We start from the raw sequence: 26,623 nt of genomic DNA on the forward strand, positions 1-26,623 counted from the left end.
GCTGGACGATACTTTTAAGATTTTGATGAAATCCAAGAATTGTGAATCTTTATATTCTAGAAATATGTGCTTCATCATGGAACAGTGTTTCGATGACCTTCCGCTTCAAATGATTAGAACATTGTTCAACAGGCCATCTTTCGATGGAAAACTTGAAAGGTTGTTCACAGGGAGGGCGGACCCTGGCAGAAACAGACTTAGCATGCTTTTCTTAGGGTAAAATATCATTTTCTAGTAATTATCTCTGTGTGCTCCATGTGTTGTTGTGACAGAGAAGCATCTCCAATATACACAGGACAAAATGAACAGCAATGGCATAATGACTATAGGGACTACGTTTAATTTAGTGAGAATCTCACTGTTCTTTTCTATGGCACATTGATCTTGAAGTCTCAATTGCCTTGCTTTCCATGATGAAAAATATTCTGCATAGAGACTGACATTTTGTTTTTGTATTTCATTCAACATCATGGTAGATTATGATCGATGCTCTAGGAATGGATTTTTTTTTTTTTCTGATGCCTCTTTCTTTGCAATGTGCAGTCGATGCAAAGAGGGGACCCTGCGTGGATTGGTTACATCTATGCCTTTTCGATTTTTGTTGGTGTGGTATGATCCTTTCTTTGTATTTTGTCAAGGCTTTGATTTATGTTAGGACACAGAATCCTTTCCTTCTAAGTTTGCATACCGTTAAATTTTCATAGTGCAATATGTGAAGTAAAAATAATTATCACCTTTGTAGATGGTAAATTCCCACTTTTATTGCATTTATCTCGAAAGTAAATTTGTAACCATATGCCAATATTGTCTGCTTTACTCATATTTACCGGTGCCTCTGTCTTTTGGTTCTGATCCCATGATCATGTCCTTTCATCAATAAGAAATGCAAAAATTGCTGTTTTTGGATATGTTATTGACTTCTGATTGGACTCTGTACAGTTGTTCGGAGTGCTTTGTGAAGCCCAGTATTTTCAGAATGCATATCGGACAGGATTTAGGCTGAGGTCAACTTTGGTATAACCTCTACCTGATGTGTACTAGTCCCCACTATCAGATGTTTAGTCTAGATGGTTCTTCGTCTTTTGTCGTACTAGCGCAATTACCATTGCTTATTCAACCTAATTGCTAGGTGGCGGCCATTTTCCGCAAATCCTTAAGACTCTCTCATGAGGGTGGCAAGAAGTTCCAATCTGGAAAGATAACAAACATGATAACAAAAGATGCTAATGCACTTGAGGCAAGATTCTTACCGCAGACATGATTATGACATTGCAACTATAGTTCTCTTATTTCTGCAACGTGATTTGGTTCAGTCAATGGTGACATCTTCCTTAGTTCGGAAATCATATACCTGGCTCTTTTGATTTTGCAAAAGCGGATTTTGTGAAAATACATCTTAAATGATACCTGACATTTCAGCAAATGTGCCAAGAACTTCACAACTTGTGGTCGGCTCCATTTCGTATTGTCATTGCCATGGTTCTTCTGTACCAGCAATTAGGCATTGCTTCGCTGCTTGGATCTCTCGTGCTTGTCCTCATGATCCCATTGCAAGTAAGCTTGTGCTCTCTTATTCCCTCGAAAGTTGATCATCTGTATAACATCGGTAATACCAATTTCTTCCATGATTAGTAACAGTTTTACCAATTTAAGTTAAATGCATATATATGCTAATATTTTTTTCTGACTTGGAGGTTCCACTTGTCTTGAACTTTAATTGTTATGAAGGGCATTCTGATCTAGGTACTCAGAAGAGGTTGTTTATCCTCCGAATTTCTATATACTAACGGTTGTATAGGAGTAGTATTTCTGATAGGCAATATCATACTGGTGTGGCGCTTTGTGCTACAATGCATGCTTTAGGTAAGCCTAATGTGGTTGCTCAAGATATGAATGCAATTATATCTTATTGCCATGACCAAAGGATAATGGTCTAACAAGTAAAGAGTTCCATGACTCAAAATAAGTGATGTCTGCCTACACTGCTTATTGCTCGTTAATAAATTCCCAGACTCACAATCTCTATATTATTCGCCATGTGGTTAGCTAAGAGATGTTTTCTGCGCGACATCGTCACTCTCAGCTCATGGATTAACATTTCTATCATGATGATTAATTGTCTATCTGTCGATCAATTGGCTTACATGTTCTAAATCTTTTCCATGGTGAACTAGACGATCATAATCAGCAAAATGCGAAAACTCACCAAGGAAGGGCTGCAGTGGACTGACAAGAGAGTCAGCCTCATGAACGAAATCTTGGCTGCAATGGACACTGCAAAGTATGGGAAGCTCGGGCCTACATTCTCTATGGCTGTGTTCTTTTTATAATGACTGAAATTCATTGGAAAAATTCTTGCAGATGTTGTGTTTGGGAAAAGATCTTTCAATCTAGAGTTCAAGAAGTACGAAATAATGAGCTTTCATGGTTCCATAGAGCACAACTACTATCTGCGGTATGGATGGTTTCAAAATGAAGATGATCTTATGCCTTCTGATTGTGGAATTATCTTCTGTATTGACAGTTGAAAAATCTTGCTTTCCCCGATATGCATGTCTATGTCAGTTTATAATACATATGTATGCGCGTGCGCACGTACACACACACATGCACGTGCGGGCACACAGAGAGAGGGGGAGAGAGAGACAGAGATCGAAAATCCTTTGTGGCAGGATATTGCTTGCATAAAAACAGAATTGTGAAAACACTTTTCATGGAACGATGTGTCTTGACTTTCTATTCGGTGTAAACTTACCAAGCAGACCGACAGCAGTTAAATTTCTTTCATAAGCACTCATGTGCTAGCAATTCAAATTCTCTATTTCTTTTCGTACAGAGAATAAGTGTAAATTTGAAGAAAGGTGATTGACCTACTGTGTCAAATCATCCATCTGGTCTTGGACTCTGTTAACCATTTTGTGTCAGCTGAGTAGTCATAGACTTATACTAGCTGTTTGAATCAGCAGATTCATTACCAAAAAGTGTAAGGAAAATAGTCTCCATTTGTTTCTCAATTTGCAATACACAAATGAATTGGGACCCTCTTTGTCAGGTGGGAGAGAGAGAGCTAATGGACATGGCATTTTCATTTGTCTGAGAGTTTAACTTTGGTGGCAGTTCAACAGCTTCATAGTGAACAGCATCCCCATCATCGTAACCGTAGTCTCATTTGCGACATTCACTTTACTTGGTGGGGATATGACACCGGCGAGAGCATTTACATCACTTTCTCTTTTTGCGGTGCTACAGTCTCCTCTGAACAGGCTACCCAACTTGATGTCTCAGGTTCTTTCACTTCATCCTATCCTCATTTCTGTGTCTCTGTACGCAATAGAATAGTCTATGGATCTACTCCATTGTCGACCAACATGTGTGGTTATAATGTGGTTTGTGAAAAACGTCATTTTGTTTTTCCTCCTAATTGTGTACCTTGGATATGTTGTTTGTGATATCCTCACTCAGTTTAAGTATTAATTCATCTTGCTTTAGCGAAGAAGAAAATGATTGACAATACTAAGCTGCTACGAAAATGAGATAGAATATCCAAGGTGAACTGCAGTAGATCATCTTACTGATGGGTATGGTTCTTTGAGTTGGACAACACAGCTTGCAAAAAGTGGACGATCATTTCTCATATACTAAATTTTTGTCTGAACTAAACTGATTTTCTAGTTGTGGAAATAGCATAAAAATAAAAATTTAATAAGTTGAAGGTTGAACCTGGGCTTAAGTACACCCCAAGTGCCATAAGTTGTGTACGGCGCTCACTTTAGTGCCAAAACTTTCAAATCGATCACTTTAGTGTTAAGTTTTTGTAACTTCAATCACTTGAGTGCCAAAACTTTCAAAACGATCACTTAAGTGCCAACTTTTTTTAAAAACGATCATTTAAGTGCCAATGTTTTTAAAAAACGATCAATTTAGTGTCAAATTCACCGAGCCACGTCATCTCAAATATTAATAAAAAATAACACGTGTCGAATTTTCGGCAAGCCACGTCGACTTTGGCACTAAAGTGATCGTTTTTAAAAAAAATTGGCACTTAAGTGATCGAAGTTACAGAAACTTAGCACTAAAGTGATCGATTTGAAAGTTTTGACACTAAAGTGAGCGCCGTATACAACTTATGACACTTGTGGTGTACTTAAGCCGTTGAACCTGTAATATCAATGTGATAATTGAAAGGGAAGGCTATAACCATGTTGTGATAACTAAGTCTGTATCAGATTATCTCTTCATTAATCTGCTTTTATAATATTTGGAAAGTGGGAGTCAGAATTTTTGTTTTGTGCTTATTACGTTTTTTTACCTTTGCTTTCTCAAAGGTGATGTGTATTCTCTTAGATCCGGCAACCTTATTTTAACAGTGCTTGCGAACATTTGTTTGTCATTTTTAGTTTCCAATCGTACTTTTGTGTCCCAGGTTGTTACCGCTAATGTTTCCCTGCAACGTTTGGAGGAACTATTTTTAACAGAAGAGAGAGTTGTAGTTCCAAATCCACCGATTGAGCCAGGACAGCCAGCTTTTTCAATCAAAGATGGGGACTTTTCATGGGACTCAAAGGTCAATTTAACATATGCCTCATTTTTTTCTGGCAAAATCACTTACATTTTCCCTTTTCAATGTGAAGAAACTGTTGACTTCAGTTTGTGCGAATTGTCTGGGTTTTAGGGGTTGTAACACCATCAACATGCATTTATAAACAAAAATAACCACTGCCGCGATTTGAAGCCTGAGGGCATCTTAGAAGTTTTTCATGAACCGCGAAGTTAGTTGATGCCGTAATCAAAATTTAAAGCACAGCTTCATTGAACAACTTAAGCATTTAGTTAAGTGATTGGTGCACTCGCAACTTCTACAAAGGTGACCAATCGTGCAAGGAAACTCGTGCTAATTTCCAGAGTGTAATTCTTTGGGGTGAATTCACTCTTGCTAAATGTCTGAGGAGGCAAATAACTGAACTCAAAACTCAGAGGAATGTGTCTCTTTTTCCATCGTTTTGAAATTTCAAGTTAATGTAACTATGTCATTCTCACTGATATAATATATGATAATTTATGGTGGTTTCCAGTCTTTTCGTTGTCATATCTTATTTCAACTGGTGGCTAAATTTTCAGCTAACTTCAGGTAGAAAAACCCACATTGTCGAACATCAATCTGGACATACCAGTTGGGAGCTTAGTTGCTATTGTTGGTGGTACTGGAGAGGGAAAGACATCTCTCATTTCTGCAATGCTCGGTGAAATCCCACCTATCTCCGATGCATGCGTTACTATACGGGGAACCGTTGCTTATGTTCCTCAAGTATCGTGGATTTTCAATGCCACTGTAAGTTGCACAGTGCTGGTTTTGTTTCCGTCAATGTTGGAAACAATATCATCATTTTATCTTGTGTCCTAATCCCTAATGTGGGATATCAGGTGCGTGACAACATATTATTTGGGTCCGAATTTGAACCAGAAAGATATTGGAAGGTGGTCAGCGTTACTGAACTGGAGCATGATCTTGATTTGCTTCCAGTTAAGTGGGACTTAGTGCTTTGCAAGATTCTCTTATTCACACGAAATGTGATCCATTAATTATCTGTCTCAATACGTCAGGGTCGCGATCTTACAGAGATTGGTGAAAGAGGGGTGAATATAAGCGGAGGGCAAAAGCAGAGGGTTTCTATGGCCAGGGCTGTTTACTCGAATCCAGATGTTTACATATTTGATGACCCTTTAAGTGCTCTGGATGCTCATGTTGGTCAACAGGTATGAAATTCATGACACAGGATATTACTCACTTCAGATTACCATAGGTGTAGCAATTGATGTAATAGGGCTTCACTATTATCTGTACTTGAAAAGCTTTTAATGCCAAGCATGCTCAAATGCTTCAGTTAAACAAGGATAAAAATTCTGATCCTACAGTCCTGCCCTTAAAATAACTTGCTGCAATCAATCTTAGGATAATTGAAGAAATGTCCGCTAATTTCAAAACTCATAAAGTATTTTCTGATTTGGGACTTCTTAATTTAAATTTAGGTATATCTATTATTGTCTGTTTCACCATTTTTTTAATAGTTGTTAACCCATCCAAACTTTTGGCTGGACTTATCTCCACCTCTCAAGTGAACTTTAGTTTCCTATTTATAGATCTTCCATTCAATAGGATCTCTTTTTTGAAATTTCGGAAATGAGGCCAATTCCTTTACTAGCTTATACTGACCCAGAGTCACCTACAGGTGTTTAATAGCTGTATCAAGGAAGATCTGCAAGGGAAGACGCGGGTTCTTGTCACGAACCAGCTACATTTTCTTCCTCAAGTCGATCGAATCATTTTGGTTCATGAAGGAATGGTCAAAGAGGAGGGGACTTTTGAGGAGCTCTCTAGAAGCGGGGTACTGTTCCAGAAACTTGTAGAGAATGCAGGAAAAATGAAGTTACAAGCAGAAGACGAGGAGAAAACATCCAAAGCAGCAGCTGACAGCATTATCAACAAATTGCCAAAAGATCAAGGCCGTGGGAAGAAAGGTAAAGGAGGGAAGTCAGTGTTTATTAAGCAAGAGGAACGGGAAACGGGTATCGTCAGTTGGAAAGTCCCGATGAGGTAGTGAAATCCAGGATATGAAGCTTTAACTGCTAATACTTATTGTATAGACATGCTATTTACGAAAAAAAAGGCTTACTTTTGGATGAGAAATTCATGACCTAAAAACTTTCTTGAACTCTACAATGGAACTAGGTTCGAATTAGCCCATTAAATGGCCTCAAACATATGTTTGATATGTCAGATAATAAGTTCAAGAAAGTCCATGCAATGCTTAATACTCTATGGAGGCAATATTGATGTAAGTTTGTGCAACATTTGTTTCTCAGCTTCACTTGACATCACTCAAAATGTGGTCTCTAGGTACCTTTTCCTGCAATGCTTAGGTTTCCTCCACATGATAACTATTGTGTCACACATAGCATTAAATGCTTCTAAACACCTATGGTCGATGCATTTGCTAATTCCTTTTTCCTGAAAATCGAACACTGTGTTTTGTTTTGTGAAATGCTTTGTTCCCTGTATTTTTATTAGGACTCATAAATCTGGACCACATTGTATAGAATTACATAGCAATAATGCGTCTTATCTGTGACATGTATATGAACTGAGTTTCTTTTTCGCTTAATCTATTTTAGGTACAAAGGGGCACTGGGAGGTCTATGGGTTGTGGCAGTATTCTTTATCTGCTATATTTCAACTGAAGTTCTTCGAATTTCAAGTAGCATGTGGTTGAGTTTCTGGACAGACCAAAGCACTTCAGAGAACTACAGACCAGGATTCTACATATTGATCTACACACTCCTGTCCTTCAGTCAGGTACGTCAAAACAGTAGATAGATCTCCTAAGTTTACTATCCTTTATACAGTAGCTTGCACTTCTATAATTTCATTCTTGATTATCGATGAAGTGGGAACGCCACATTACCTCTCAGTCCTTGAGTTTGGATTACAATACCTTGTTGTAGTGCAGAAAAGGTAATGAAATTTTAATGAGAATCTGATACCATGAAACAGACTATTTGCTAGCTCTGCTATTGTTTAGATATCTGCATTTTAGAGTCTTTGGTGGATGTGGATATATGTCACCTTGAAGTGTAGGTCTTTCTAGCAACTCCCATGATGACTCCTGTGTTTCCTTGAATCAGGTGACTGTGACACTGACTAATGCTTATTGGTTGATTATTTCGAGTCTTCATGCGGCAAAAAGATTGCATGATTCTATGCTCCAGTCTATATTAAGGGCACCAATGCTTTTCTTTCACACCAATCCAATGGGAAGAATAATCAACAGGTTTGCCAAGGATCTAGGTGACATAGATTGCAATGTCGCACAACTTGTGGATATGTTTATAGGCCAAGTCTGGCAGCTACTTTCGACTTTTGTGCTTATAGGAATTGTGAGCACAATATCACTTTGGGCCATAATGCCGCTCTTGATCCTGTTTTATGCAGCCTATCTGTATTACCAGGTAAGCGCAGTCTTGTTTTGGTCCTAATGCTTTTTCATACAAGGTTATATGTGCGCTGCTACTTACAACCCGAATTGCCAAGCCTTGTCCCACTAAGTGGGGTTGGCTATTTTCTTTTGCTACATAAGCTGACAACCTGATGTTGTATTTGCATTTTTTGTTATGCTTGTGACACTACGAACCGGCATTTAGATGTTTCATAGTGGAAGTTCTGAAACACAATTTCTATTTTTCTTCTATAGTAGAAAGCAACACTTCTTTTTGCCATTACATGAAACAGTGACCAAGTAATGAGCACAAATGGCTCAGAACGAAAATCTCTTTTAGCCATTCTTGTCATTTTTTGGGTAGAGGGGGTGTTAATAATCAAGAATAAGAGTAAAATGTTGCTCGATAGCATTGCATCTCTTGTTCGGGAAAAGGACACCACGAGTGCCATAACTTTCGCACTACGCTCAAACTTTTGTTTTGATCAAGTGAGTGTCATAACTTTTTCTCCGATCGCTTTGTCATACAACTTTTGAATCGATCACTTGAGTGTCATATTTTTAAACGTTCATCACAAGTACCATGCCACTTTGGATTTCCAGCACTTGGGCAAAAGTTTTAAAGAGTTATGGTACTCAAGTGATTAATTGAAAGTTATGACACTCAGTTGAAGGTTCTTTAGAAGTTAATGATGCTCAAGTGATTGCAAAAGGAGTTATGGTGCTCAGTTGAGCACCGTACAAAAGTTATAGCACTTGTGTGTCTTTATCCCCCTCTTGTTCTAAAGCATGCTTTGTCCTCTATCCATAGCCGAGTTCCTTGGAAGTTTGGATATAATGGTCCTTTAATTGTTTGCCTTGTGTTGTAAACAGACTACATCTCGTGAAGTGAAACGCTTGGATTCAATCACCAGATCTCCAGTTTATGCGCAATTCGGAGAAGCATTGAACGGCTTGTCGACAATACGTGCATATAAAGCATATGATAGACTGGCCACCATTAATGCCAAGGCCATGGACAATAATATCAGATTCACCCTTGTCAATATCAGTTCCAACCATTGGTGCTCCATTAGGTTGGAGACTCTAGGCGGCATAATTGTCTGGTTGACCGCGACATTTGCAGTCATGCTGACTGGAAAAGCAGAAAACAGAGCAGCGTCTGCTTCAACTATGGGTCTCCTCCTCAGCTACACTTTGAATATAAGGAACCTTATGGGCGGTGTTCTCAGCCAAGCAAGCAGAGCTGAGAATAGTCTAAATGCTGTAGAGCGTGTGGGTGCATACATAGAGTTGCCTTCCGAGGCTCCGGCTATAATAGAGAACAACCAGCCCCCTCCCGGTTGGCCTTCATCAGGATCAATGAAATTTGAAGATGTGGTCCTTCGTTACAGACCTGAACTTCCTCCCATCTTGCATGGACTGACTTTTACGGTCGCACCCCGTGAGAAGGTGGGAATAGTTGGAAGAACTGGTGCTGGAAAATCTAGCATGATAAATGCTTTGTTCCGCATTGTCGAGCTGGAAAAAGGAAGAATCTTGATCGATGGATGCAACATTTCTAAAATAGGACTGGAAGATTTGCGGAAAGTCCTTAGCATCATACCGCAATCACCGGTTGTTTTGTCGGGTAGGTACTGTGAAATTATTTTATCACCCTAACTTGTTTGTTAAAATCGCTTCGTTCTTCCCTCCCCCATTTCCCTCAACCTCTCTGATGTTTCTATAAGAAACTCTGCTGACAATTTCATGCTTTAAGTCTTCTCACTGGTTGACATTGCTATGGCATCAAACCAATACATAGCTGAGAGTTTTCTCTTTCCCTTATTATGTCCAATATTGGAGCTCCAGAACTTTTCTACTCCTTGGAGCAAGCATTGGTTCACAAGAGCTACTTGCAGTTCTTGCAATCCAATTTTTTGACGTACTACTCCGGGATGGTTACTTTCTTTTTTACATAAACAATCCAGCTGACGAGTCCTAATGAGTCCAAATGTCTTCATTCTCTGTACTTCTACTTTGGTTTAATTTCAAAGAATATTCTGGATAAAAATGACCAAGTTTCTTTTAAGGGAAAATTCCAAATAAGGGTTTGAAGTGTCCTTATTTTCTCAAATAAGGGCCTGAAGTGGTCATGGAAATTTCAATAAGGGCCTGACGCCGACTAGCTAAAGATCCCGGCCTGTCATGGGCATCCAGAGACAATTTTAATTCAAAATTTTAAATTTTTTACCTTTTTCTTTTCTTTTTTCTGGTTTCTTTTTTTTTTCCCTCTTTGTTGTGAGGCCCTTGTAGGTTGCTCGCGGAGTCCTCACTAGCCGCCGGCCAGGCGACCCTCGCCCGGATCCGGCAAGGGCCGGCCTCGTCTGTGGCGGGCGAGGGTGGCCCTTGCCAAATTGGGCAAGGACGACCCTCACTTAGGCAAGGCTGGCCCTCGCCTGTGACTTTCGAGGGCGGCCTTGCCTAGGGCTCACATGTAGCCGGCAAGGGTGACCCTCGTCCAAACCTCATCGGGCATTGCCAGTGGTTAGTGCTAGTCATCGACGCGAATAAAAAAAAGGCAGAAACAGGAAAAAAGGGAAAAAAATTCAAAAAAGTAAAAGACGAAAATGCCCTTGACCAGCTTGATGGCTTCTTTGAGACTAACATAACCACTTCAGGCCCCTATTTGAAATAAGATCTACTTTTGGCCTTCATTTGAGAAAATGAGGGCACTTCGAGCCTTAATTTGAAACAAGATCCACTTCAAGCCCTTATTTGAATCAAGGTCCAATTCAAACCCTTATTTAAGAAAATGAGAGCACCTCTTATCGTTATTTGGAATTTTCTCTTCTTAGGTTACAGTACGAATCATAACTGCATACACTGAACTCCATTACTATGGAGATACCATTATTTGTGGGGACTAGATATCATCTCCAAGAGTTTCTTTCTTTTCAATTTTGTGCAGGAACTGTCAGATTCAATCTTGACCCTTTCAATGAACATAATGACGCTGACCTCTGGGAGGCTCTGGAGAGAACACATTTGAAGGATGTCATGAGGAGGAACTCTAAAGGTTTGGATGCTGAGGTAAGCTTGCAATAAAGTTACTAGATTTAAAATGGTGATGAAGGGATCATTGCAGTTCCTATTGAATTCGGGTTTATGCTGACAAAACTATTGGAAGTTACCTAACAATGATTGAGAGTAAATGTTAGAGTCACGAAACTTGTCATGTGAAGGACAAGGATTGTTAGACGTTGTCTAAAGCAGGCAAGAGTTGAGATAGTGATTATAACAACCAACTAGGTCAATGCCTTTTGGCAGAGAGAGGAGAGAAATTGAGTGGAGCTGATACAAGGCAAGTGACATGAACTAGTTTTCAGCAAAGAAGTCTGACAGTCCAGGAAAACAACTATACTTTTAGAAACACAAATTTTGTATCTAAAATTATCATGGATGTAAAACTTTTTGAAGTTAAAAGGAGATGAGACGAGACGAGATTCATGATACATAAGTTGCTATAGTCTTCCACGTATGATTATAAATACTTTTGTTTGTATGCACTGCTTGCACTATGGTTAGCTCATCTCAACGGAGAAATCTCCGGAGAGAGACTAATTTCGTAATATCTGCAGAATTTCCATTGAATGCATAATATCCTCCTGAACTAAATTATAGACCACAAGGCAGGCTAAAAGAGCCATTATATCTAGCAAGATAAGATGTTATAGCGTCTGAAGTCTTAATTGAAATTGATATGTTGATTTTTACATATGTTTCGACTTGTCTATACGCAAATGGCCTATGCAATGGTCTGCACTCTATTGGCTTTAAAATGTACCTGGCAGTTCTTTCTAGTTAGTTAAGAAAGGCAAAATTAAGGATCTCCCGACTTGTCCTGTCAAGGTTTCTGAGGGCGGAGAGAACTTCAGTGTTGGACAGAGGCAACTGCTCTGTCTTGCTCGAGCATTACTAAGAAGATCAAAGATTCTTGTTCTAGATGAAGCAACTGCTGCTGTCGATGCTAGAACGGATGCTTTCATCCAGAAATCCATCTGCGAAGAATTCAACTACTGCACCATGCTCATCATCGCCCACAGACTTAACACCATCATTGACACCGGCCGAATACTTGTGCTCGATGCTGGCCAAGTATGTTTGAACACCGCTATTCATCGTGCATACGATTTGTCTTCATGTATGTGTAAAAGTGAAAACCGCTCTAGTCTCTGAAGAATGGTTGTTATTGCTTGAAACTTTTTAAAAATGAGAAGCGAAATTACCAATCATATTCGATTCAACATAAAAGGACCGTGCACCCCCACTGAAATATTCAGGCATTTCAATGTGCTGTGTTTCTACTTTCTTATGTAAGTACTAATTGGGATGCTTTCAAACTTTCACTTCAGGTAGCAGAATATGATACTCCGGAGAATCTGCTGTCCAATGAAGTGAGCGCATTCTCTAAGATGGTTCAAAGCACCGGTTCTGCCAATGCACAGTATCTACGCGGGTTAGTCCTCCGAAGGAAAGAGACAAGGTTACGAATGGAAATGGAACATTTAGACAACGAGAGACAATGATTGACCTCTTCCAATTGGGCTGCCGCTGCCACTTTCGCTATGGTGGTCAGTTCTAATTCCAATAACGCCCTTCAGATATTGAATATCAATGAAGACAGCAAAAGCAGCGAAAACATCCTCAAGAGAACGAAAGATGCAGTTATAACCCTTCAGGGGAAGGGATGCACAAGGAAGATATAGAAAATGCTTTGTGCCATTGTCAACTTACCTGCTGATAGCTGGTGGTCTGCTCTCTACTAGATAGTTAAAGGTTAGTGCTTCATTCCTGCACATACCTCATTATTCTGAATTTTAATTAGGCTCTCTGCTCCTTACAGTTGTTGCATGTGATCAAGTATTAGGACCTTCGAAACATATGGTTGTTCCTGCTTATAGATGGGTGGAATTGTGACAGTATTAGGAAAGAGACGACAAATGTTATACGGAATCTTCTGTTTCTTCTTATGTATCATTTTCTGCATTTTCATTCATACATTGTATCTAATTAATCTTCCTTGGTGCAGGTCTAGGTTTGACGAGCAGACTGGCTGACAGTAGATAAGAACGACTGGAGCACGAGTTTGGAGACAACTCCTATTAAAATTAGCCTTCTGTGGCAAGTGGTCTATGTAATTTTTTTTTATCATGATTCGAAGTATGACGCATGAATCTTTATGCAAGTCTTACATAACTTCTCCGTACGTCTTGAATTTCCTTACAGTGCACGCATCTTGCAAGTGTGATAGATCATGAATCCTCTCAATTCGAAATTGCAGAGGTTGGTATAGAACAAATTCAAAGTAGGAGTCGAGGGTCAACATCTTAACTTTATTTTGTGAAATCATTTAGATCTAGGTTTGTGGAGTTTCTCTCTTTCTAAGAGGAGAATGTGTAACAGAAGACAGAAAGAAAAGGAACAAAACCTTAAGGTTGTTCCCAGGTTTAAGCTTATGTTCGAGCTTTACTTGGTTTAGACACAAATTTTAACTTTTTCACATTGAGTCAAACTGAATCGAGTCGAGTCCAGCCCCAACTTGGAAAAGACTTTACAAAATATCGCATCCAGTCATAGCTGAATCCAGTTGAGCTTGCGCACGAATTGAGTACCGAAATCTCGTACATTCGAGTCGAATTCGAATATCAAATTGGGTTGGCCTCAACTCAACTTGCATTCCTACGGAACAAACCAATATAACGTGCGTTGGCCCGTTATTCCTGACAGCACAAGGGCTGAAAAGCTTGTGCAAAACGTGCAATAACTAAATAGTATGTAAAACAGATAAATCTAATCGAAGGGAATTTTGCAATCCTCAAAATTAATTTAGGGTCTACCGCTGTTTTCGGGCGATCCGGCCTGGTTGGTGCTACTCCCGGTGATTGAGGGTCCGTATGGTAACGTTCCTGTTCTTGGGAACATATTTAGAACAGAAACATTTTTTTTTTGTTTCTGTTCCCGGCTACGATTTTTAAGAATAGAAACGTGTTTGGCAAGTAAAAAAAAAAAACACTTTTTTTTACCAAAAGGAAGGATTTGCAACCGGCAACCGGCGGTCGGCAAGGGCGGAGGCCGGCGATCGGCGGCGGGGGGGGGCGACCGGCGGTGGCGGCGGGCGGCGGCGGGCGACCGGCGGCGGGCAGCAGCGCGTCAACTACTCGCGGACGATGGTGGGCTGTGATGGCTTGCACAAACTCGCCCTCGAGTTGTTTCCAAAAAGTGTTCCGAAGAACAAGAAACAAGTTTTTTTGTTCCTTAATTTTGCTTCAAAAGTGTTCTTTTTTTCAAAAATGTTCTTCGGAACACTTTTGGAACATTTTTTTATCATACGCATTTCTGTTCCGAAAGTGTTTCCGGAACACTTTTCGGAACGGAAACACTTTCCAGGGAGTGTTACCATACGGACCACGAGTTTCTTCTAGATGAGTGGTATCTTCTAGGCATTGGGCACATCTCTAGGCAATTTTAGAAAGGATCTCATCCTAGAGGATTTAAGACTGCTAACTTTGCTGTCACTGGCGAAGATGAGCAATCGACCGTCGGGCATATTGGTTGATTCCTAGCCCATTGTAAAGAAGCATGTATCTGATGAATTCTTAAAACTAAAGTTATTTTCTTTCTCTCTATCGAAGAACGCTTTCACCTGATATTCTACTTGCCTCCCAATTTGATTAATAATTGGGTAACAATGGAGAGAATGAAAGTACCAATGGTGAGATAATTTCATTCTCAATTCTATAGAGTCGTGCCTGAAGTGCCAGTCATCAATTTGGCAAGGGTGTTTCCATAAAACAACGAATCGGCTAATCAGTTTATTGCTCGGTTTAAGGAAAAAAACTAGGAATGGATGCCTAACTTCATCTATTGAATGAGCATTTACAGATTTGGCATTTAATTGAATGAAACATAATTTAAGTAGAAAGATTTGAAGGACAAGACTATTGATTTTTTTTTTTCTAATTTGGGACCGTTGACACATAAATTTTAGCCATTTGATTTATCATCTATCTCATAAATAATTTAGGGATCAAGCGCGATCCTTAAAAAAAAAAATATTGATATCGTATGTTTTGCACTTGCAACCTGCATTACAGTTCTTTGTATTTAAGGTACTAATAGCATTTAAGACTCGCTCATTTGCGTCAAAGGTGTTGAGAGGATGTCCTAGCCTATTTTTGATCGAATTTGACCGAGTTTGACCAAGGTTGACCGAATATGACTAGGGTTAATTAGTATTGACTGAGTAGGCCGAATTCATTTTTGTCTTTCGACTCTAACTTAAGGTATGTTTTCTCTGCCTAACTGAATTTTTGCTTTTCGTTGTGGGTTTCCCGAAGATAGAAGGAGCTTCTGTGTTTGCATACCGCCCATTGATTTTTTTGTCATTGGTCACCTCTTTTAAGGGAGCAAGTTCACTGCTTGCGCAGCAGCTCGACTGCAAATTTCGTGGGTGGAGTCCTAACGCCGCTGGAATATAGAAAAGACTCGTGAGGGTGGACGATGTGGCTGTGGTGCTTGAAGACAAGCCCAATTGGAGTCCGAATCTCTTCAGATTCGTAGGGGCAGGGGTAGATGTGGCCAGTTCCACAGAACCGCCGGTTCCGGGCCCATGGTTCCATATGGCCATGTCTAGGCAGGGGTAATGTTCTAGAACTTGGAGGACGATTGCCGGTAGGCTGTTGACCAAGAAATAGGTGCTTGGCATTGAAAAGTTATATCTCACAATGAATATTATTTCGGATGGCATTTTTTCTTTTTAGAGGATCTGCCGGGCTTTTTCTTTGGCTATGACCTTTTTTTTTCTATACCCAGCGGTACCAAGGAGGCAAAATCCTATTCGAACCAACCCGGGCTCAGTCGGTCAAGCGTGTAGTTCTTGGTCGACGGCCCACCGGCGACGCTCCTCCAGGTTCTAGAACATTACGCCCTGCCCCTATGGGTCTGAAGAGATTCAGACTCCAATTGGGCTTGTCTTCGAGCACCGCAACCACATCGACCACCCTCACGAGTCTGCCTCTTGATTCCGGCCGCATCACGAAGCTCCTCCACCCACGAAATTTGCATTCAAGAGCTTCTGCACAGGCAATGAACTTGCTCACTTACGAGAGGTGACCAATGACAAAAAAAATCAATGGGCGGTATGCAAACGCAGAAGCTCCTCTTATCTCCGTTACATTGACCGTGCCATAATGAAGTGAACGGGGATGATTGTTTCAGGTTTTGTGAAGACCATCCGAGCTGCTTCTGCCATGGGAGTCGAAACCCTTGCTCTTAAGGAGCGCTTGTGGTGTTTGGCAGAGACAGGAAATGTTCTTAAGTTTAACTCCAGTTCAGTTTTGAAAGTGAAAGTTACTGTGACAACCAGGCCCTCCTAAGCATTTTTTAGGAATGTACGGTGCTGCAGGCCCCGCTACAAATTATCTCAATTAACTATTGCTCCCGAGAGCTCAATCAAGTAGCGGATTGGACTGCGAAATACAACCAAATAGGAAATCTCCCATCTAAGTGGCTAACCAAGCGTGCACATGATAACGGCTCTGCTCTAGAAATCAACTGACTAGAAGTTGATTTTTCTACTTCTGAAAAGAAGTAAATTTCTTTTATTTCTTGAAGCGACTCCAAAACATACTTTTGAAGCAAAAAAAAAAAAAAATCTCTAGACATACAAAAATGAAGTTGCATAACTAGACGAATTTCTATTTCAAAAGTGCTCCCGAAGCCCCAAGCCTGCCAACCCCTTTGGATGGATGTGTAATATCTAGAGTCTTATTCTCAATTTCTCATGTCGTTTAGAACTCTTGCAAAGATTTCTCCATCACGTCCTCCCCTCCTTCTGCTCCGGTGAGACGGCTGCCTACGTAACCGGTGACGCATGCACCGCGCCAAATTTGTCCTCGTCTTCTTGGTCCTCCTTTGCTTTATTTCCACAGAAACCGCCACAAACTTGAAATGTCCCATTTGACCATTCTTTCAGTCTTTTTCCTTCGTTTTTTATTTCCCTTTTTCTTGTTGATGATTCACCTGCCTTAACGGCCTATTTCATACACTGACTCTTGTTGTCCCACTACAAGCACTCCCTATATTTTCAAATTCACGAGCCATTTCATCGAGAAGCAGCTCTAGAGTGTTGCAGGTTCTCTCTCTCTCTCTCTCTCTCTCTCTCTCCCCCCATGTGTGTTTGTGAAGTCATATGCTATTTCCAGTTTCTAAATTTGTGGGCGATTGCTTGACACTGTATAATGAATGGGAGTTCTAATTTCTTTTGGGTCATGTCAAGTTGAGGAAATTTAACTGGCGTTTTAGTTTGGAACAAAGAGCAATGGACTGTGACTTTGCTTGCTTTCCGTTTTCACTCTACATAAACGCAGTGACTTCTTGTGATTTCACCATGGTGGGTTTTCTTGCTTAACTTCTTTCAATCACAAACTCCCTGCAGTATTCATGATGGTTGTTTCTGAACATGGGCATTGATTCAGGGAAATTTTCCTTAATGAGACCTCTCAGTGAAAAAAGTTTCAAAGCTGAAGAAGTTGTGATGGACCCTTGATGAACTAAGAGCGGATACCTTACTTGATCATCTAAAAGATGGGTTTTGAGGTGTTGGATTGGTATTGCCGGCCGGTGGCGATTGGGATTTGGGCAAGGACCACGGACAGTGCTTTTGGTGTGTACACACCTTGCGCTGTTGATTCCTTCGTCATTTCCATATCCCATTTGGTTCTTTTGGGTCTCTGCTGCTACCGAATTTGGTTGATCAAGAGGACCTTGAAAGTCCAGAGATACCTTCTGAGGTCGAGATGCTACAATTATATGTTGGGATTGCTTTCTTTTTACTGCGCTGCCGAGCCTCTGCTGAGGTTGGTGATGGGCATCTCGATTTTCAATTTGGATGGTCAGACAAGCCGTCTTCCATATGAGGTAAGAATTTTACAGTATCAAGGACCTATTTGATTCTCCAACATTCACGTAATATTTCTTTGGTTGATGAACAATCTTGATTAGCTGGTTATTAATGTGCAATCATGCACATCGACAGAGTCCCATATGTAGTGCTATGAACAAAATTGCATTTAATGGCTAGTTGCTCAACCTTAACATATAAGAAAGCATAAGACCAAAGTATACACTAGCACATTGATTCTCCTTTTGTATATTCTTTTTCAACTGGTTTCTCTTAGAAGAAGCTTGGCACCAGTAGATCCTCGCTGGACGACAGCATTCCTCATTGCTTATTCTGTGTAATGTTGAACTTCATGATAAAAGCAATGAACTTAATGGAAAACATCCTTCTTTGTACGTGTGAATTTTTCAACTTCTGTAGGTTCCAAGTTTAACCCTCTGAGTAAGCAAATCAGCTATGGGTTACGGTTGACTTTTCAATACTGCAAGTCTGTTTCTACTGCTGCCATACCGTGAATTTCAATGCCGTTTGGCGACTAATGTCTGATAAGTTTTCAGGGCACCAGTCTGTAACATTCTCAAATAATGCTGTTTCCCACTGGCTGGCAAACTGAGAGTCTAATTTGCATTTTAGTAACACCTTTTTTGTTTGGCAGATTGTTTCGTTAACCATAGAGTCACTTGCTTGGTGCTCCATGCTAGTTATGGTTTTCCTAGAAATGCACGCTTACATCCAGGAGTTCAAGTGGTATGTGAGGTTTGGACTCATTTATGTTCTGGTGGGGGAAGCTGTGATGGTAAATCTCATTCTCTCAATGAGAGACCACTATCAACATCATAGGTTCGTTTCTATTGTTCAGCAGACATTTAGCATAACTGTTCATGCTTCAGAATATCTACCTCTTATATTCTCCTAGTCATTCACTTGAATGCAAGTAGAGAAATATGGGGATGTTATTAGATGCTCTCTCTCTCTCTCTCTCTCAAACTATGCAGATTGATGGAAAATAGTAGACATAATTGACTTTTCTACTCTCAAGATGCTTTAGAGTGCGCATTTTCCCTCCTTGGTGGCGACATTGCATTACTGAAAATTATGTCATCTCTAAATCATCACAGAGGACATATTTGCAATATGTCATGTTTAATAGCCACTTGTAGGTTTAGTTGCTTTACCCTATCAAATACTTGAATTGGATATCTGAGCTTGGGGAATTAAAAAACCTTTTCGAAGCAGGTTATTCTGTTTCAATTCATCTCATTGTTGAAAAATTTAAGATCCATGTTCAGTGTGTTCCAGGGAGGACCCAATATCCATCTATATTTACTTGTGCAGGTCTGCACTTTATCTGTACATCAGCACGGTTTTTTGCCAGGTTACGCCTCTTTGAATTTACCGTTACTCTTGACTCATCTGTTTATAGGTTTCCTAGCCTTTTGAACAATCAGCTCCTGCTGGGATTCATCAATTAATCACTTTGATCGTCAATTAGTGAGATTTCTTTGTGTCATGGGCCACCTTGATCTAAAGAATCCCAACTAAATCTTCTTCTTCTTCGTCCTATTTGACAGTGCACTGACATCTGTACAGCATTACTCGTAACCGTCCTTATTGTTTGAATGTTTACTTGTTTGCGTTGCTTCAGGTTTTGGTTGGGAGGCTTCTTTAAGGTATCATACTTGCCTTCATGATGTAATTGATCGCTAGACTCATTCCAAATTGTTCAGATTCCTTAGTGTGAAGATTTTATGGGACCACAGCTAACTGCTCTAAAAGCTTAAGCTGATAGAAGAAGGCGTGGTTTAATATTTATATATTCCAGCACTCCCCCTTACGCTTAGTCTGATCTTTTTGCCTAGTACTAAGCGTGGGAATATTCATTGGGGAGGCACATAGGGGTTTGGAAAGATTTGAACTCAGGACCTCCTGCTCTGATACCATGTGAAGATTTTATGGGACTATAGCCAACTGCTCTAAAAGCTTAAGCTGATAGAAGAAGGCGTGATTTAATATTTATACATTCCAATGTCCATCTCCTTTCCTAGTAGGTTAATGATGGCCATATGCTATGCATGCCCCGTTATATAAAAACTTCGCTTGAGCAGAACCTTAGAAGCTCGCGAATCTGATATAAGAAAAGCAGTCTCTAAAGGACAGTTTCTGAGACTTCGTCTCGTGATTAAGCTTGAGCAATCACTATAATAATCGTCCTTCAAGAGCATACTGCTGACTTCGTATTCAACGCTCATTGGAAGCTTAGTACCCTTTTCTCACATGAATCACTACAGATCGGGAGCGATCTTTCTGAGTTTGCAGGGCCCATATTGCTGAACTACCTCCTTCAAGTAAGCTGTTCCAACTCTCTCTCTCTCTCTCACAGATGAATGCCTAGGCATCAATTTTATAATCAATGATGGACTCTGCTTTCAAGATTTCGATGAAATCCTAGAATTGTGAATTTTTATCTTCTAGGAACGTGTGCTTCATTACGGAATTGTTTCCATGGAACCTTCCTCTTGAAATGACTAGAATATTGTTCAATAGACCATCTTTGGATGGAAAACTTGTTAGTTGTTGACAGGGAGGGCAGACCCTGGCAGAAACAGAGTTAACATGCGCTTATCTTAGGGTCAAATGTCATTCTGTGGTAATTATTCCGGTGTGCTCCTTGTTGTGACAGAGAAGCTGCTCTGATATACATAGGACGACAAATGAACAGAAATGGCTTAGTGACTATAGGAACTATGATCAGCTCAATAAGAATCTCATCGGTTCTGTTCTATGGGTATATTATCTTGAAATCTCAATTGCCATGCCTTCCGTGGTGAAGAATATTCTGCTCATAGACTGACCTTTTACTTTTTTATTTTCATTCAACATCATGGTGGATTATGTTAGGTGCAGGTTACTTTTCCAGGAACATATTTTTTTCTAATGCGTCTTTCTTTGCAACATGCAGTCAATGCAAAGAGGGGACCCTGCATGGATTGGTTACATCTATGCCCTTTTTATTCTTGTCGGTGTGGTATGAGCCTTTCTTTGTTTTGTGTCGAGTGTGCAATTTATGTTAGGAGACAGAGTCCTATCCTTCTAATTTTGCACGCTGTTAAATTTTTGTAGTGCACTATGTGGAGTAAATATCACTATCACCTTGGTAAATAGTAAATGAGATTATTGCATATGCCAATATTGTCTGCGTTACTTGTAATCGTCGGTGCCTCTGGCTTGTGGTTCTTATTCCATGATTGTGCCCTTTCTTCAATAAGATATGTGAGAATTACTGTTTTGGATATGTTATTAACTTCTGATTGGACTCTGTTCAGTCGTTCGGTGTGCTTTGTGAAGCCCAGTACTTTCAGAATTCATTTCGGACTGGATTTAGGCTGAGGTCAACTTTGGTAAAACCTCTAGCTGATTTGTACAGATCCTCAGTATCAGATGCTCATCTAGGTCGTTCTCCATCATTTGTCATAGTAGAGCAACTATTAAGCTTATTCAACCTATTGGTAGGTGGCGGCCATTTTCTGCAAATCCTTGAGACTCACGCACGAGGGTCGCCAGAAGTTCCAATCTGGAAAGATAACAAACATGATAACAACGGATGCTAACGCACTTGAGGTGAGATTTCTCACCTGAGACATGCCTATGACATTGTTACCATAGTTCTCTTACTGCTGCAATGCGATTTAGTTAAGTCCATGTTGACATCTTGGTTAGTACATATGCCCCACTCTTCTGATTTTGCAAAAGCAAATTCTATGAACAACATCTGACATGACACCTGATATTGTTCAGCAAACATGCCGACAACTTCACAACTTAGGGTCAGCTCCGTTTCGTATTGTTGTTGCCATGGTTCTTCTGTACCAGCAATTAGGCGTTGCTTCACTGCTTGGATCCCTCATGCTTGTCCTCATGATCCCCTTGCAAGTAACCTTTTGCTCTCTCTTTCCCTCAAAAGTTATCCTCTCTATAGTGACACCTACTTGTCCATGTATTTGTGCTGACTTGGGGGGCCAAGGTCTCTTCGATTTTAAATTTTAAGGGGCATTCTGATCTAGGTACTAAGTAGAGGTTGTTTATCTTTTGAAACTTCAACATAGCAATGGTTGTATCAGTAGTATGCTCATACGGCAATATCATGTTGGCATGGCACTTTGTGCTAAAATGCATGCTATAGGAAAGCCTAATATGGTTGCTTAAGATATGAAGGCAATTATTTCTTATTGCCATTCTGACTGAAGAAACATGGCCTAACAAGTAAAGAGTTCCGTGAGTTAAAATTAGTGATCTCTGCCGCCTCTGCTTATTGCTTGTTAACAATCACAATCTCTATATTATGCTACAAGTGGTAAATTAAACGAGGTTTGGTGCCACATTGTCACTCTCAACTCATTGATTATAGTTTATATCATGATGATTGATCCATTATCTGACAATCTATTGTTTTCAAGTTCTAATCCTTATTATGGTGAATTAGACGATCATAATCAGCAAAATGCAAAAGCTGACCAAGGAAGGGCTGCAGCGGACTGACAAGAGAGTCAGCCTTATGAACGAAATTTTTGGAGCAATGGAGACTGTGAAGTATGTTGAATAGGCGAGAAGCCATGGCCTACGTTCTATGGCTGTGTTCATTTTATAATGAATCGAATTCACCCAAAAAATTCTTGAAGATGTTATGCTTGGGAAAAGAGCTTCCAATGTAGAGTTCATGAAGTACGAAGTGCTGAGCTTTTATGGTTCCGTAAGGCGCAACTAGTATCTGCGGTATGGATTACTTCAAAATTAAGATAATCGTATGCCTTTGGATCATGGAAGTATCATCTGTATTGACAGTTGGAAAATTCTTGCTTTCCCCAGTTTCATGTCTATGTCAGTATAAAATCTATGTGTACGCATGTACACAAGTGCATCCATATACCCATACGCGCGCATGCGCAGTTAAAGAAACCAGGCAGACTGACAGCAGCTAAAATACTTTCATAGGTGCTCGTGTGCAATCAATCATACATCATGAGAATAAGGTAGTGTAACATCGAGAAAGGTGATTGGTTTACCGTGTAAAATTATCCATCTGGTCTTGGACTCCTTTCACTGTTGCGTGTAAGCTGAGTAGTCATAGACTTATACTAGCTGTTTTCGAATGAGCAGACTTATTAGAGTGCAATGAAAATAGTCTCCATTTGTTTCTTAAGTAGCAATAGCTGAATGAATTTAAACACTTTTTGTCAGGCGTGCATGAGAGCTATAGGACATGACATTTTTTCCTTCCATAATTCTAGATGGTGTTCTATTTGTCTGAGAGTTCAATTTTGGTGGTAGTTCAACAGCTTTCTACTGAACAGCATCCCCGTCATCGTAACCGTTGTCTCATTTGGGACATTCACTTTGCTTGGTGGGGATTTGACACCGGCAAGGGCGTTTACATCACTATCTCTTTTTGTGGTGCTACGGATTCCTTTGAACATGCTCCCTAGCTTGATGTCTCAGGTTCTTTCACTTCATCCTACCCTCATTTCTGTGTCTCTTTCACTCAAATAGAATGGTCCACCGATGTCCCCTTCGTCAACATCAACATGTGTGGTTATTATGGGGATAGAGGATCTATCATTTTTTTTTTGCTCCTAATTGTGTACCTCAGATATATTGGCGTGATACCCGTGTTCAGTTTAAGCATTTACTCATATTGCTTAAGCGAAGAAGAAAATAATTGACCATATCAAACTGCAAGAAAAATGATAACAGAATATCAAAGGTGAACTGTAGTGAATCATCATACCGATGGGGTTGATTCTTTGAGTTGGACAATACGGGGTAAGAAAATTTTGACAAGCATTTCTCATATATTGCATTTTCCTTTAACCTAAACTAAATTGTCTAGTTGTTAAAATAGAATAACCGATAGACATTTAATTAGTTGAAGGTTAAACCTGTTACATCAATGTGATAATTGAATTGAAGGCTAAAGATGTTGTGATAACTAATCTGTAACAGATTATCTTTTCATTAAATGGCTTTTACAATATTTGGAAAGTGGGAATCAGAGTTTCTGTTTTGTGCTTGTTACAGTTTTTCACTTTTGCTTTCTAAAAAATGACGCATAGTGCCCATCTTAGATCCAGCAATTTTATTATGACAGCGCTTGCAAACATTTCTTCGTCATCTTTTAGTTTCCAATCTTTATTTTCTGTCCCAGGTTGTTAGTGCGAATGTTTCCCTGCAACGTTTGGAGGAACTATTTTTAACAGAAGAGAGAATACTGGTTCCAAATTCGCCGATTGAGCCAGGAGAGCCAGCTATTTCAATTAAGGATGGGCACTTCTCATGGAACTCAAAGGTGAATAAACATATGCGTCATTTTGTCAAAAATCACTTACCTAACTTTTTTCAATGTGTATAAACTGTTGATTTTAGAATGTTTAAGTTTTAAGAGTTGTAACACCATCAAAATGCGTTTATAAACAGTAATAATCACTGATATGTTTGAATGATCGGGGCACATAAATATAAATTTATGAACCCCGAAGTTGGCTGATGCCATAATCGAAATTTAAACCACACCTTCATTGAACAACTTAAACATTTTGTTAAGTGAGTAGTGTTCTCACAACTTCTATAAAGTTGACCATGTTGCAAGGAAGCTTGTGCTAATTTTCTAAGTGTAATTTTTTGGGGTAAATTTACTATTGCTAAATGTCTAAGGAAAATAACTGAACTCGAAACTCCAAGGAGAACATAATTTCTCCGGGAGAATTCGTCTCTTCTGCCACCAATTTGAAGGTTCTAATTAACGTAGCTGTGTCATTCTAACTGATATTCGATGATTCAGCATAAATAAATGGTCATTTATGGTGGTTCCCGGTCTTTTTGTTGCAACATTTTATTTCAAGTGGAGGCTAAACTTTCAGCTAACTCCAGGCAGAAAAACCCACCCTTTCTGACATCAACCTGGAAATACCAGTGGGTAGCTTAGTTGCTATTGTTGGTGGTACTGGACAAGGAAAGACATCCCTCATATCCGCAATGCTCGGGGAACTCCCTCCTGTCTCCGACGGATGCATTTCTATACGGGGAACCGTTGCTTATGTTCCTCAAGTGTCGTGGATTTTCAATGCAACTGTAAGTTGCACAGTGCTGGTTTTATTTTTCTGTTGATGTTGGTCGCCGTATCATCAATTCATCTCATGTCCTAATCACTAGTGTGTGATATCAGGTCCGTGATAACATATTATTTGGGTCCGAATTTGATGCGGAAAGATATTTGAAGGCAGTCAGTGTTACTCAATTGGAGCATGATCTTGATTTGCTTCCGGTTAAGTAGAACTCAGTGCCTTGCAAGAATCTCTTATTAACACAGGATATGATCCATTAACTCTCTGTTTCATTTATTCTTCAGGGTCACGATCTTACAGAGATTGGTGAAAGAGGGGTGAATATAAGTGGAGGCCAAAAGCAGAGGGTTTCCATGGCCAGGGCTGTTTACTCGAATTCAGATGTTTACATATTGGATGACCCTTTAAGTGCTCTAGATGCTCATGTTGGTCGACAGGTATGAAATTCATGAGACAATGTTTGTCACTTCAGATTACCACAGATGTGGCAGTTGACGTTATACAGCTTCAACAATTACCTGTATACTTGGAAAGATTTTTGCGCAAAGTATGCTCAAATGCTTCGGTTAAGCAAGGACAAGAATTTTGATCATACAGTCCTGCCCTTAAGATGACTTACTGCAATCAATCCTGGGATAATCGAAGCAACATCTGCTACTTTCAATACTCTGAAGCATTTTCTGATTTGGGACTTCTTAACTTAAAATTGGGTATTTCTATTGTTGTGTTTGTTTCACCTACTACTTTTATATTTTTAGTAACTTGGGATGTCCGAGCCTTTTGCTCCACTGCTCTCCATGTCTGAAGTGAGCTTTAGTTTCAGATTTGTAGATCTTCCATTCAGTAGAATCTCTGCCTGAATTTTCAGAAATGAGGCCAATTTCTGTATTATCTTATACTAATCCGCAGTCAACTACAGGTGTTCAATAGCTGTATCAAGGAAGAGCTGAGAGGGAAGACCCGGGTTCTTGTCACGAACCAGCTTCATTTTCTTCCTCAAGTGGATCAAATCATTTTAGTTCATGAAGGAGTGGTCAAAGAGGAGGGGACTTTTGAGGAGCTCTCTAGAAGCAAGCTACTTTTCCAGAAACTCATGGAGAATGCAGGAAAAATGGAGGAACAAATAGAAGAGGACGAGGAGGGGGAGAACAAAAATGTAGAGGAGAAAATATCCAAACCAGCAGCTAACAGCACTGTTAATGAATTGCCTAAAGATCGAGGCCATGGGAAGAAAGGTAAAGGAGGGAAGTTGGTACTTATTAAGCAAGAGGAACGGGAAACTGGCGTTGTGAGTTGGAAAGTCCTGATGAGGTACTGAAATGCATGATATGAAGCTTCATCTCTAACGCTTGTCGCATAGCCATATTACACCAAAAGAGGCTTATTTATGGATGACCTAAAGACTTTGTTGAACTCTACAGTGGAACTAGGGTTCAAATAAGCCAATTAAATGACATCAAACATGCATGTGATATCTTGAACTCTAAGTTCAAGAAAGTCCATGTAACACCTAAGACAGTATGGAGGCAATATCGAGTGTAAGTTTGTGCAACATTTCTTTCTCAGCTTCTCTT

The 26,623-nt window shown here is 39.8% G+C and overlaps 1 protein-coding gene across 8 annotated transcripts in view; it reads left to right on the top strand.

Moving 5' to 3' along the window:
- LOC115726799 (ABC transporter C family member 12-like) overlaps positions 1-26,623 on the top strand; it is an 83,878-nt gene that overhangs the window by 29,410 nt on the left and 27,845 nt on the right. For 2 of the 8 annotated variants that reach the window (XM_048285083.1, XM_030656852.2), the window contains exons 9-23: positions 544-609; positions 940-1,014; positions 1,130-1,237; positions 1,420-1,554; positions 2,175-2,281; positions 2,362-2,455; positions 3,118-3,285; positions 4,424-4,564; positions 5,129-5,329; positions 5,422-5,520; positions 5,602-5,754; positions 6,228-6,592; positions 7,171-7,351; positions 7,681-8,004; positions 8,865-9,668. The exons of 1 other annotated variant lie outside the window; for it this stretch is intronic. In XM_048285083.1, coding sequence (XP_048141040.1) covers positions 544-609; positions 940-1,014; positions 1,130-1,237; positions 1,420-1,554; positions 2,175-2,281; positions 2,362-2,455; positions 3,118-3,285; positions 4,424-4,564; positions 5,129-5,329; positions 5,422-5,520; positions 5,602-5,754; positions 6,228-6,592; positions 7,171-7,351; positions 7,681-8,004; positions 8,865-9,653 — 3,006 coding nt within the window. In that variant the 3' untranslated portion in view covers positions 9,654-9,668. Of the gene's footprint in view, positions 1-543; positions 610-939; positions 1,015-1,129; positions 1,238-1,419; positions 1,555-2,174; positions 2,282-2,361; positions 2,456-3,117; positions 3,286-4,423; positions 4,565-5,128; positions 5,330-5,421; positions 5,521-5,601; positions 5,755-6,227; positions 6,593-7,170; positions 7,352-7,680; positions 8,101-8,864; positions 9,669-12,385; positions 12,810-13,062; positions 13,114-17,325; positions 17,426-17,508; positions 17,952-18,589; positions 18,775-19,269; positions 19,310-21,257; positions 21,333-26,623 lie in introns of those variants that run through there. 5 more of the 8 variants (XR_007199677.1, XM_048285080.1, XM_048285079.1 and 2 more) reach the window with 5 other exon arrangements.

The sequence above is a fragment of the Rhodamnia argentea genome, chromosome 9 (assembly GCF_020921035.1).
Source record: "Rhodamnia argentea isolate NSW1041297 chromosome 9, ASM2092103v1, whole genome shotgun sequence".
Lineage (NCBI taxonomy): Eukaryota > Viridiplantae > Streptophyta > Magnoliopsida > Myrtales > Myrtaceae > Rhodamnia > Rhodamnia argentea.